General features: G+C 32.9%; 1 protein-coding gene across 1 annotated transcript; it reads right to left on the bottom strand.

Moving 5' to 3' along the window:
- Positions 1 to 3,129: 3,129 nt before the first annotated feature.
- LOC140060157 (uncharacterized) lies at positions 3,130 to 13,299 on the bottom strand. Its single transcript, XM_072106251.1, has 13 exons — positions 13,276 to 13,299; positions 13,025 to 13,138; positions 8,650 to 8,788; positions 8,093 to 8,194; positions 7,708 to 7,751; positions 6,936 to 7,374; positions 6,655 to 6,790; positions 6,448 to 6,543; positions 5,995 to 6,174; positions 5,096 to 5,739; positions 4,819 to 4,902; positions 4,235 to 4,357; positions 3,130 to 3,982 (listed from the first exon to the last, which is right to left on the bottom strand). The coding sequence occupies exons 4-13, from the start codon at positions 8,124 to 8,126 to the stop codon at positions 3,795 to 3,797; spliced, it is 1,968 nt and encodes a 655-aa protein (XP_071962352.1). The 5' UTR covers positions 8,127 to 8,194; positions 8,650 to 8,788; positions 13,025 to 13,138; positions 13,276 to 13,299; the 3' UTR covers positions 3,130 to 3,794.
- Positions 13,300 to 14,571: the final 1,272 nt, after the last annotated feature.

The following is a 14,571-nucleotide window of genomic DNA, read 5'->3' as shown; positions in this document are numbered from 1 at the left end:
TATGTTAAAGCATTGTGTTCCTGGGGTATCATTTTGGGTATATGGAACACAATGCATTAGGCCTATATAGCCTATGATGAATAAACCACTGTAATAAGCCATGAGGCCGTTTTCCTATGTTAAAGCATTGTGTTCCTGGGTTATCATTTTGGGTATATGGAACACAATGCATTAGGCCTATATAGCCTATGATGAATAAACCACTGTAATAAGCCATGAGGCCGTTTTCCTATGTTAAAGCATTGTGTTCCTGGGGTATCATTTTGGGTATATGGAACACAATGCATTATATATAATGAATAAACCACTGTAATAAGCAATGAGGCCGTTTTGCTATGTTAAAGCATTGTGTTCCTGTGGTATCATTTTGGGTATATGGAACACAATGCATTAGGCCTATATATGATGAATAAACCACTGTAATAAGCCATGAGGCCGTTTTGCTATGTTAAAGCATTGTGTTCCTGGGGTATCATTTTGGGTATATGGAACACAATGCATTAGGCCTATATAGCCTATGATGAATAAACCACTGTAATAAGCCATGAGGCCGTTTTCCTATGTTAAAGCATTGTGTTCCTGGGGTATCATTTTGGGTATATGGAACACAATGCATTAGGCCTATATAGCCTATGATGAATAAACCACTGTAATAAGCCATGAGGCCGTTTTGCTATGTTAAAGCATTGTGTTCCTGGGGTATCATTTTGGGTATATGGAACACAATGCATTTAATGAATAAACCTCTGTAATAAGCAATGAGGCCGTTTTCCTATGTTAAAGCATTGTGTTCCTGGGGTATCATTTTGGGTATGGAACACAATGCATTAATGAATACACCACTGTAATAAGCAATGAGGCCGTTTTGCTATGTTAAAGCATTGTGTTCCTGGGGTATCATTTTAGGTATATGGAACACAATGCATTAATGAATAAGCCACTGTAATAAGCAATGAGGCCGTTTTCCTATGTTAAAGCATTGTGTTCCTGGGGTATCATTTTGGGTATATGGAACACAATGCATTATATATGATGAATAAACCACTGTAATAAGCAATGAGGCCGTTTTGCTATGTTAAAGCATTGTGTTCCTGGGGTATCATTTTGGGTATATGGAACACAATGCATTATATATGATGAATAAACCACTGTAATAAGCAATGAGGCCGTTTTCCTATGTTAAAGTATCGTGTTCCTGGGGTATCATTTTGGGTATATGGAACATAATGCATTATATATGATGAATAAACCACTGTAATAAGCAATGAGGCCGTTTTCCTATGTTAAAGTATTGTGTTCCTGGGGTATCATTTTGGGTATATGGAACACAATGCATTAGGCCTATATATGATGAATAAACCACTGTAATAAGCAATGAGGCCGTTTTGCTATGTTAAAGCATTGTGTTCCTGGGGTATCATTTTGGGTATATGGAACACAATGCATTATATATGATGAATAAACCACTGTAATAAGCAATGAGGCCGTTTTCCTATGGTAAAGTATTGTTTTCCTGGGGTATCATTTTGGGTATATGGAACACAATGCATTAGGCCTATATATGATGAATAAACCACTGTAATAAGCAATGAGGCCGTTTTGCTATGTTAAAGCATTGTGTTCCTGGGGTATCATTTTGGGGTATATGGAACACAATGCATTAATGAATAAACCACTGTAATAAGCAATGAGGCCGTTTTCCTATGTTAAAGTATTGTGTTCCTGGGGTATCATTTTGGGTATATGGAACACAATGCGTTATATATGATGAATAAACCACTGTAATTATAAGCCATGAGGCCGTTTTGCTATGTTAAAGCATTGTGTTCCTGGGTTATCATTTTGGGTATATGGAACACAATGCATTAATGAATAAACCTCTGTAATAAGCAATGAGGCCGTTTTCCTATGTTAAAGCATTGTGTTCTTGGGGTATCATTTTGGGTATATGGAACACAATGCATTAATGAATAAACCACTGTAATAAGCAATGAGGCCGTTTTGCTATGTTAAAGCATTGTGTTCCTGGGGTATCATTTTGGGTATATGGAACACAATGCATTATATATGATGAATAAACCACTGTAATAAGCAATGAGGCCGTTTTGCTATGTTAAAGCATTGTGTTCCTGGGGTATCATTTTGGGTATATGGAACACAATGCATTATATATGATGAATAAACCACTGTAATAAGCAATGAGGCCGCTTTCCTATGTTAAAGCATTGTGTTCCTGGGGTATCATTATGGGTATATGAAACACAATGCATTAATGAATAAACCACTGTAATAAGCAATGAGGCCGTTTTCCTATGTTAAAGCATTGTGTTCCTGGGGTATCATTTTGGGTATATGGAACACAATGCATTATAATTATATGATGAATAAACCACTGTAATAAGCAATGAGGCCGTTTTCGTATGTTAAAGTATTGTGTTCCTGGGGTATCATTTTGGGTATATGGAACACAATGCATTAGGCCGGTATATATGATGAATAAACCACTGTAATAAGCAATGAGGCCGTTTTCCTATGTTAAAGCATTGTGTTCCTGGGGTATCATTTTGGGTATATGGAACACAATGCATTAGGCCTATATATGATCAATAAACCACTGTAATAAGCAATGAGGCCGTTTTGATATGTTAAAGTTTTGTGTTCCTGGGGTATCATTTTGGGTATATGGAACACAATGCATTATATATGATGAATAAACCACTGTAATAAGCAATGAGGCCGTTTTGCTATGTTAAAGCATTGTGTTCCTGGGGTATCATTTTGGGTATATGGAACACAATGCATTAATGAATAATCCACTGTAATAAGCAATGAGGCCCGTTTTGCTATGTTAAAGCATTGTGTTCCTGGGGTATCATTATGGGTAGGCCTATATGGAACACAATGCATTAATGAATAAACCACTGTAATAAGCAATGAGGCCGTTTTGCTATGTTAAAGCATTATGATGAATAAACCACTGTAATAAGCAATGAGGCCGTTTTGATATGTTAAAGCATTGTGTTCCTGGAGTATCATTTTGGGTATATGGATAAAATGATACCTTAATATTATGGCCAAATTTGTAAGTCGCTAAGAGACAAATATTAATTGCATTTGAGTCTAATTTCATTCTTTTCACAGAAAACTAGTTTCTTGTTTGTATAATTTATTTATCATTCATCATGCACAATACATAGAATTTTATACATTATATATAACAACCTTAAATATATGACATAGATTTATAATAAACGTCATGAGGTAATTTCCCGATTGATCGTAATCAAAACGGTACTGGGTTTGGTCTACTGGCGTTCCTGCTCCCAACCAGTACATCCATTCATAGAAGCCTTAATGAAGTAAGCCTACCTGGTGGTGGCCATAGAACGGTCCCGAGATAACGACTATACTTCGGCTTTAGTCGATAGAAGATTGAATAAATTGTTAGAGATAGAGTATACGATGTTATGATTATGTGTAGATATGTGATTTGTTCTTTTTATTCCAATGATGTTATGTATTTAATAAATTTGTTATATCAATTAATTAAATTATCGTAGATTGCATATTATGCGATGAATATTATTTAATAAATTTTTGATATATTATTATTATTATATTAATAAAAAAGATATTTGTTAGTAGTGTATAAATTAAAAAATATAGATATAAGGAAGAAAAGCAAAGAGATTATGGAGCGGCTGTACCAGAATATACAATACTAAGTATTGTAAAGTTAATATATTAAAAATTTAATTTTCAAGAATAAGTTTAATAATAAATACAACAAAAATTCATCCATTGATTTTGTTAATGTTTTTATTGTACAGGAACAACCGGCAGTGTGTCATGAAATTTTGCTGTGTCATATAAGACAATTGATCTTTAATTCTTTTCAGACCAGCATTTCCTTGTTCATTGACTTGAGAATTCAGGGTGTTGTGCTGTAGGTATAAATTCAAGTTATATCCACGAGAACATGCTGTAAATGAAAAAAAAAATTATTATGAACCAGGAGATATAAGTAATATCAGTAAATAAAAACGAGAATGAGGACAGTTCAAGGTTTTAAATCTTAATACCAACAAAAAATATTGTTTAAGGTAAATTCAAACTCTCAAATTCAATGTTCAGGACAACATAACTATCACAATAAATGAAACATATGCTTATTAGTACTACCTTGAAAAAGTATCAAGAATTATAATAAAAAGCATTTTAAATTTGCTGATACCTTTGTGGTTATACCAGTGGAAGCGATCAACAAAAAACTTAGTATCTCTAAAAAACAGGGGATCTCTTCTTAGACAGTAACTGTGAAGTGAGCATGCGAAATCATATATTACCATATCTGGAGCTGTTTCAAGTACAAAAGAAAAAAAATCAGACAAAAGACAATAGAGCAGTACGTTCATATTCATATACCTCTTCCGTTGTTGACCAAATTTTAATAATAAATAATTAAATTAACCCCTGTAGTATTTGACTAATCAAAATTATCAATTGCTAATACCAATAAAAATGAATAGGTAATGATAACTTTTTGATGCTTTCTGAACCTCATTTGTTCACAGTTATACCACAACTGAAGTTATGCATATGATTCTCTGTAACAAATATTCATAAATAAATATTTAACCTTATTTTTTAAACAATATAAATTCATCTTCTACTTTTGTTAGGTCATGGAAAAGTTGATTTTCCACTTGTATGATAGTAATGGTTTTGAATTTAATTTATATTGCAATATACATTATGTTTTTAAAAATGAGTTATTAATTTTATAAAATAGAAACTTTATTTAAGAAAACAATTTACCTGTAGGAAACCGGGTACGAAAGATTGTAAAGGGAATATTAGCAGATTCATGATTCCTCATCACCTGATATCCATAGCATATTCCTTAAAAAAATTTCACTATATATATTATCTACTCACACGAACAGAAAATCAATAAACCATACAAACAGATGTAAATTCAAACTTGTTTGAAACAAAAGTTTTTCACATAGTTTATTATACAAAACAAATGTTTACCCTTCCCATAGTACTTTCTGTAGCAATGACATTTGAAAATAAATAAATGGTAAATTACCATGACTGCAAAATATGGTAAATATTCCTGGCAGTAGTGTTGGATGCCCTGAAAAAACTTTTTTACACTTCTCTTTTTTCTTGAAGACTGTCTTATCTGAATAATACATTCCTCTCTCCCGTAATATTGGAAGCGAAGGAAAACATGCCAGTTCAGGATTTTCTAAAGTCTTTTCCACAGTGTGGTTTTCCTTGGTTACAAAAGGTTGTTCTGCCTTCTTGCTTAATATTTTCAGTAGTTCTTTCATGCATGTTGATATTGGACGGCAACCTTTATAGATATCAAAAAGAAGAGGCGACTGTTCCTGAAGAGATCTTATGAGGTCCGGATTACATTGAATGTCATCGCCATCACACAGTTTCTGCAAGGCATCATGTAGACCTTTGTTATTTGGTATTAAAACACAAACAGGTGAACTGGATGAAAGGGAAGCAATTAATGATTTATATTTAGTAGGAGGGCAATGAATGCCATCTTCAATATCATTTATGAAGTTTGCAAGCTCAGGTATTTCCTTTTCTAAAGCAGAAATCATACTTGTAAATTCTTCATTTGACATGCTAGAAACAGAAGTAAGTTTTGAGTATCTTTTTAACATCTTACGAGTTGTTGCATTTGCGACAAAAACCATTTCCTTGAAAGAAGTAAAAAATATAAAAGGAAAATTACTTTATCTTTGTAATTATTTAATCTAATTCCAGCTATTCTATAAAAAACGTATTTAAAAAAAACTACATATATAGTTACAACTTCTTACAACTTAACTTACATAATTATAATTATACCTACCTACCTACTGCATTAAATAAAAATAAATATCCATTTTATTTTCTAATTTAACTTTTATTAAGGAGCATTACAGTAATTTTAAATCATTTGGAATAGTGAGAAATACTTATCTTCCATAAAGCAACTTTTCATCATCAATCTGTGCCTTGATATTACCAGGTTGCAATAACATTTTCTTTCTGAAAGACAGGGATGTACCATCACAGATGATTGTTCTTGGGTTCTCACCACAAATATTGCAACAGAATCCATGTCGATAGTCAACGTCTAGTAAACTGACATAACAATACCTATCACAAACAAAATTCAATCAATCAGTGCAGTTGCATTGGTAAAAATTGATCAAATGAGTTTGATTAATTCCACATATGTTAATATATAAAATTCAGAAAGAAATTAATGATCTAGAGAAATGAAACATACAAATACATTTCTAGAAAGAATAATAGGACAAAACTCATATTCATCAGAATCATCCCCATAAAACAGCTAAATTAGAAGCAAATGCAATGACAATTGTGTGCTACAAAGAGAAAAATGATAATAATTTCACTGCAATTTACCATGCATTCTTCAGCTTGTTGTATGTTAAGAAGTTGGACAATCCAAAGTCTAGGTGCACTTCTTTTAAGTGTGTGTAAAATGCAAACAATGTACACCTGAAAAAATAATTAATAAATAAACTTTTATTAAAGCTAAAATTGCTGATGAATTTACTAAAAAATATATGGTAAGTTAACAATCATGGTAAATATTTGTAAGGAACCTACTTCCCATGTAGAAATCCATGTAGGTAGCTCCTTAACAGTTCATGTGTCACAATATAACTTCCCATATTCAGTAGTCCATCATCTAGGCCCTCGTACACATTCTTTTCATGGCACTGGTGACATATCCACATGTTTACTACAGTACATAAGAAAAAAAAAATATGCCCAATGAAAATACTTATTTTATGTACAACAGAATTGCAAACTCTCAATTGACCTATCAATCCAGATTGTATTTGGTGTAGACCTTAAACATTAAACCATTAAAAAAATCTACTTACATATTACAAAGTAGATGTTTTGAGAAGCAGTAATGGGACATCTTTCGTTAACGGTTTGATATTCTCCCGAGTCAGAAGAGCATTTCCTGCACTGTGAAGTTGGTTGAAGCACAGTTATTTTCTGGATCTTATCATGAAGACTTAATAATGTATGTGTCAATGTTGTACTTCTCCTAAATGGTATTTTAAGCGTAGACTTTTGTACTAAAAACTGATTGCTTGTAGTTTTGAAATCTGTAAAAATGTCACACAGTTCATCTGGCAAGTCATGGAATGGGGTTTCTTTGTAACTATTTACCATTCTTATGTGACTACACACACTTGAATTACACACAGAACACCGGAAACTGTTGCTCATAACCATTATAATTCCATATGTTGCTGTAGTCTTGTCGAAAATGCAAACACATCTATCTTGAATCTGCTGAATTTCAACTTCCTTTAAAAAGTAAACTTGTTTAAGTTAAAACACATCAAAATGGCTTTTTTCCACAAAACATGAACCAACAATATAACAAGATCAATAAGAAATGGTATGCAAAACATAAGTGTAAAATTGAGCCATATTTCAATTTCAATATTACTTTTGGTTTCAGTGCAGTAAGACATTGTTGCCATTCTGTTATACTGTTTAAGGGATATGTTAATTTTCAGTTGGTTGCCATGATGTTTCTACATGTCCATTATTTTGATATGGTACAGTATCAAGCTTGTTTACATTGTAATGGGAACTAATTATTATAAATGTATAATATAATATATCCAATGTTACCTCTGATATTGAAGCATAGTTATGATCGCCATTGACTTCAGGATCTTGAAAATATAGTATTACAATTAAAGTTAGATAGTTAATTGTTAGGAGCACGTATATATCCTATATTTAAATATTTGTGAAAAAAATTACTAAATTTTAGATTTACAATAACACACTTATTGTATTATCAATTTACAAAAAAAATATAATTTGTTCCTAGAATTTATGATAAATTTGTGGTAAATATTTATTAAAATATTTTGTTTATAAATTCCTATCTAGAAAAAAAAAACCTATGATACTGACTAAACGCTTGTCATGATGTCTATTTGACCAATAATAAGCAAGTATCTATTTATGAGATTAATAAATTGATCAATTTAAAAAAAAACAAATATACCAAAAAAATCATCTTCTGGAGAAACGTTATTCATAACATCTAATTGAGTGATATATTCTTTAGCTATTGCCAAGTGAATGCATTCTTTAGGTTGTTTAAATTCTGAAATAAAATACAATTTTTAAAAATATTATCTTCAAATATGAATTGTAACTAGTAATTACAAATTGTAAGTAAAGTGCTGTGATGGTTGATCACCTTGTATAATTTATTCCATCATGAGGATATTAGAACAAAACTGGGTTACAAAGGGGGTGTCTGTCTGTTAATTACCTGTTAAACATTTTCTCGACCACAGTGTGGTCTGAAAAATTAATTAGTTATACCCCTACATCGGCAAGCACGTATGCTGTATAACGTCACTATCAAGTCTGACAAACAATGATCTTAAAAGGACAAATATCTGTCGAGAATATGAACAGAAGCTTCTCAGTCGTTTATGTCATAAAAAATAAGCAAACATTAGCTTATTGTCTATTAATTATTTCCTTATTCAAGCATGTATAATTGTTCTAAAGATTATTCCTACTTATGAAATGCATATAATTCATACATACCAAAAAATGTTTGATCTACTTTGTTATTCAAAGCATCAACAAATTGACAATGACTTTTATTACAAGAGCAGGTATACACCCATCTACATCCATTAATAAAGCGTATAGAACGCCTTGTAATAATAACGTGGCTATAATTCTGGAGAAAGACAAAGACGATAAAATAATATAATACCCTGTAATAATAATTAAATAACTATAAAAACACTTCAAAGCTATAATTATCTTAAAAAAATACATCTTGTACAAAAAAAGAGATAAGGAAAACAATATAATTTCTTAAGAAGATTGTTGAAATCTCTACTAAGTATAATTTAATTAAAGATGCCCAAACCATTACACCACTATGGCTTTCAAGTAAATAACTATGGAACGCCTCCTCTGCCTTCAGTTCACATTTATCATGCAGTACACACCAATCGTCATGCAGTACACACCAATCGTCATGCAGTACACACCAATGGTCATGCAGTACACACCAATCGTCATGCAGTACACACCAATGGTCATGCAGTACACACCAAACATCATGCAGTACACACCAATCGTCATGCAGTACACACCAATCGTCATGCAGTACACACCAATCGTCATGCAGTACACACCAATGGTCATGCAGTACACACCAATTGTCATGCAGTACACACCAATCGTCGTTCACATTTATCATGCAGTACACACCAATCGTCATGCAGTACACACCAATTGTCATGCAGTACACACCAAACATCATTCAGTACACACCAATTGTCATGCAGTACACACCAATCGTCATGCAGTACACACCAATCGTCATGCAGTCAAATATTGCGTAATTTATACCGCCACCTATCGACAAAATCGAATATCACGTGAGGTTTATTAGACGGCTGTAAAACTAAGACTATTTAAACTTCTTTTATGGAATTCAATAATTGCAATGGCCTCCTAGCCGCGCCTGTGTCTCGCATAATAAATTATTGTATATATAAAAAAACAGAGCATTCACAGAGATGTGTAGCGGTTAAAATAAGTACAGTATGTCAAACATAAAAGAAATCTTAGAGTCGATGGCCTAGTTTTACAGCCGTCTAATAAACGTCACGTGATATTCGATTTTGTCGATAGGTGGCGGTATAAATGACGCAATATTTCACTGCATGACGATTGGTGTGTACTGCATGACGATTGGTGTGTACTGCATGACAATTGGTGTGTACTGCATGACCATTGGTGTGTACTGCATGATGTTTAGTGTGTACTGCATGACGATTGGTGTGTACTGCATGATGTTTGGTGTGTACTGAATGACGATTGGTGTGTACTGCATGACCATTGGTGTGTACTGCATGACGATTGGTTTGTACTGCATGACCATTGGTGTGTACTGCATGATAAATGTGAACGACAATTGGTGTGTACTGCATGACCATTGGTGTGTACTGCATGACCATTGGTGTGTACTGCATGACCATTGGTGTGTACTGCATGACGATTGGTGTGTACTGCATGACCATTGTGAACTAAAGGCAGAGGAGGCGTTCCATAAATAACAAGTTTGATCTTGAGATACTTGTATAGTATATGGATAAAGCCATATATGTAATATAGTCCAGTCAAAAATCACCCTCACCATGGTATAAGAACGTACCCTAATCAAATTTCATCCGTAGGTTCTATGTATATAGGTAATAACATTTCTTGATGTTGCGTCTTGCAAAACTTGGGATTTTACGAGAAAATTAGACTTTTATACCCAATTTATAACTACCTCATGTCGTATTATTGTGTACAGCGAATGCGACGAAGCGTGACTGAAATTACGAGACGCCGTTTGCGCCCGTTGAAAAATGCATTAACAAAGCTAAAAACCTACAAAATTAATAGTTTATACAATAATTTAAATATAGTTTACAATAAATTGTATAATAAAATACATAACATATCAAGAAAACTCAAGTATAATCTCAAATATTTACAGATATGTGTTTAAAAATGTACAAATCAAAATGGCCTTCCATAAAATAAAGTGCGCCCTCACTCGTCATACTTTTATCGGACTTGTATGGATGGTTATACAAGGCATTAATATTACGAAACCCGATGCGGTTTGTTCGTTATTGCCTCTGCAAGAGGCAGAATATTATATTTTCACAAATATATTTCTAGTTTTTATCATAGAAAAAAAGAATTGTATATATTTAAACATACAACCTCCAGTCTACCATCATGATGGATTAAGTGAAGCGCCGTATTGTATATGCTATAGCGTCATGATCTTCTAGTTATCTGGTTATATTCTGGACATTCTTTTTTTCACAGCATTACTTGCGTGGATATCACAATGCATTTGTTTATTCGCGATTATAGTCAATATTAATTTGAGTAAGAATCATTTTTAAATGACAGTCCATTTCGCATATACGATATAATAAAGATTTACATTAATAAAGTACTCTGAAATATTTTCTCATTGGTTATCCGCAACAAAGAATCCTTGTGATTGTTAGTTTTGTTTAATTTTCTTTGAATTGTTTATTGGCATCCATATCGTATGATGTGTGAGACAATTTCGTGTTTTAGAAAATGTAATCCTGCCACCGAAGATTCTTTCTGTTCGAAGACTTCTGACGGATAACTGTGTTATTCTTTTACAATTAATTAATTAATGTTCATCTTCACTTTTGGGAAAAATAGCCTACATCTTTTAGGTTTAAAACGTCATTTATAAGTATTTGAATAAGCCAACAAATTAAACTACTGTGTTCTCCCAAGCTTTTTAAATTTTCTAAATGCATTAAAATGCGTCGGACTCGGCGGATAACAATATTTGAAATAAATGCATATAAAACTTTTTTTCTGGACTTTACTTTTTTGTCCCAAGTGAGAACTTTCAGGCCGTGGAGGTGAACCGATCGTTTATGACATACTTTTGTGTATAAAATGTCCAATAATAATTGTAGGACTACTCTCAACCAAAACACTTTATATTAGAATGTATTTAATATACGTCACGTCTTAAAAAATTGGGAGAATTGGGTAATACAGTATGTCGTTTTTCGCGAATCTTACATCACACTCCAACATTCTCACTTTCTTTTATTTAGTGAAATGTGAACGGTGGAAAAACGGGAAAATACTTTAAATTTAGAATGCTTTGAATTCTGGAAGACGACTTCGAACTTAAAGAATCGTCATGAATGACGTTTATTGGCTCAAACTTCACACATCGGTACGATGTGAAGGCCAGACGGATTCAGAGAGGATCAAACCGGCTCCTCCTCCCCATTGGCAATGGGGGCATCGGCGGGTGAAAAGGAAAAATGATAAATGTTGATTCAGACGAATGCCAACCAGCCCCTTTGATACGCTCTTAATAATTGTTGGAAAGTGAAAGTAGGGCTACTTGAGGTAGGGGGCCTAGTATCTTTCGTATAGGCCTACACGAAATGGATTATCCTTAAATGATTGGTTCTTACTCTAATTAAGATCATAATCGCGAATGATAGTTCAAAATATGCAATGCATTGTGATATCCACGCAAGTAATGCTGTGAAAAAAAAAGAATGTCTAAAAATAAAACCAGCAAAACTAGTAGTAGTAGATCATTACGCTTCAGCAGATATACAAATATACACTTAATCCATCATGATGGTATACTGGAGGTTGTAATGTGTTTAAATATATACAATTCTTTTTTTCCATGATAAAAATTAGAAATATATTTGTGAAAATATAATATTCTGCCTCTTGCAGAGGCAATAACTAACAAACCGCATCGTGTTTCATAATTAATGCCTTTTTTAACCATCCATACAAGTCCGATAAAAGTATGACGAGTGAGGGCGCACTTTATTTTATGGAAGGCCATTTTGATTTGTACATTTTTAAACACATATCTGTAAATATTTGAGATTATACTTGGGTTTTCTTTATATGTTATGTATTTTATTATACAATTTATTGTAAACGATATTTAAATTATTGTATAAACTATTAATTTTGTAGGTTTTTAGCTTTGTTAATGCATTTTTCAACGGGCGCTAACGGCGTCTCGTAATTTTAGTCACGCTTCGTCGAATTCGCTGTACACAATAATACGACATGAGGCGGTTATAAATTGGGTATAAAAGTCTAATTTTCTCGTAAAATCCCAAGTTTTGCAAGACGCAACATCAAGAAATGTTATTACCTATATACATAGAACCTACGGATGAAATTTGATTAGGGTACGTTCTTATACCATGGTGAGGGTGATTTTTGACTGGACTAATACAGTGTAGTAGAGAAATCAGATCGTTGGATACACACACATACCCACACACACACACATACAGATTTTTATGATTTACTTAATGAAATATACAAAAAAAAAACAACATTAAATTGAACAAACATTAATTTTTCTTTTTCTTTCATCGAAATCTTTTAGGACAATTACTTCAGACTTTAATCCAATCAATGAGATACCATTTCGTGCAATCAACTCAGCAAGGTAGCAATTTTTGACCTAATAAATGAGAATAATTACAAATTAAAGACCCTACATTACAGCCGAAATAATTACATTTAAAACCTACTACATGCTATTTTGATTATTTTGTCTTTAAAAGGATAAAAATGTGAAAATTGACTAAAATGACTTACATGAATATCAGAATCAGGAACATGTAAAGCGCAGCAGGTTCTTGTTCCATTTGTACATTACATTCATCTGATTAAAAAGTGTAATTAAATTATAGTGATGCAAATTAATGATAAAAACAGATAGAAAATGTTTCAAGATAATTAAAAGCATCATGTTAATAACAAAGTAATTCATTCTTTAAAGAACAAAGGAGCCTCAGAGGAATGAAAAATACAAATGATTAAATCAATACCTTCTACAATTGCTGCTAGCGTTGGCTCTCTACATTCTTCAGGAATATGTTCAATGTTAATACTTGATTCAGATGATTGTTTCCTCAAGATGGTCAGTATGGGTTTTCTCTTACTCTTTGTATATGGAGCATGGAAACTTGAACTTTTCACGGAGAAACCTCTTTTTAGCTTTTTTGCTGGCCACATACTGTATCTTTTGACATTCTATAAATTTATGTTAAGAAACAAATGTACAATAAAAAGCAATAAATTAAACATCGGATGTGATACTAGAATAAGTAACAACATATGTAACAAAAAAACAATATTATAGGCTAGGTTAGATTAGTAGGCCAATAGTAATAATGGTTAGGGCAACTGCATATCAAGCAGACGGTCCGAGTTCGAGTCTCGGTTGGGGCGACTTTTTCTCATTCTCACCGATTTTCTCATCTTTATCGTTTCAAATTAATTAAATTAAATTTCAGTATATCACCGGGCGGTTTAGAATTAATTCTTTGCCTAATGTGTTATATATACATATATATAAAGCGTATAGAACGCTTGCACTGATGAAGGGCTAGTTAGTGTTGCCCGAAAGCTCTGCTAACTTTTCTGGCTGTTTTTTTTACAAACAAAAACAGCCAGAAAAGTTAGCAGAGCTTTTTTCGGGCAACACTACAGGCTAGGCCTAATAGGCTTATTAGATTAGCCTAGGCCTATATAGGCCTAGCCCTTCATCAGTGCAAGTGAAGGAATAATTGAATATATTATAGGCCTAGGCCTAGCTAGAGAGGTCCTACCTAGAGGCCTACCTAGCCCTACATCTGTCCTCAATCTAACGTGTCTCCAGACCAGTTGACTATAGGCCTATACTACACTAGCCGAGAAGTAATTATTAATTTTTATTAACCAGCTTAAATTACCTAGGCCTAGGCTAGGCCTATATGAATAAATAGTCAGTATGCTACTGACTACATATGTATGATGTATGGGCAGGTATATAAAATATACCAAATTGGCTAGTTGAGAATTCTCAACTATTACCGCAGTACGCCTGTAACGACGAAGCCTACCGGTATA

This window comes from Antedon mediterranea, chromosome 10, assembly GCF_964355755.1.
Source record: "Antedon mediterranea chromosome 10, ecAntMedi1.1, whole genome shotgun sequence".
Lineage (NCBI taxonomy): Eukaryota > Metazoa > Echinodermata > Crinoidea > Comatulida > Antedonidae > Antedon > Antedon mediterranea.
Note: the sequence above shows the minus strand (reverse complement) of the source record. Positions and strands in the feature narration are given on the sequence as shown.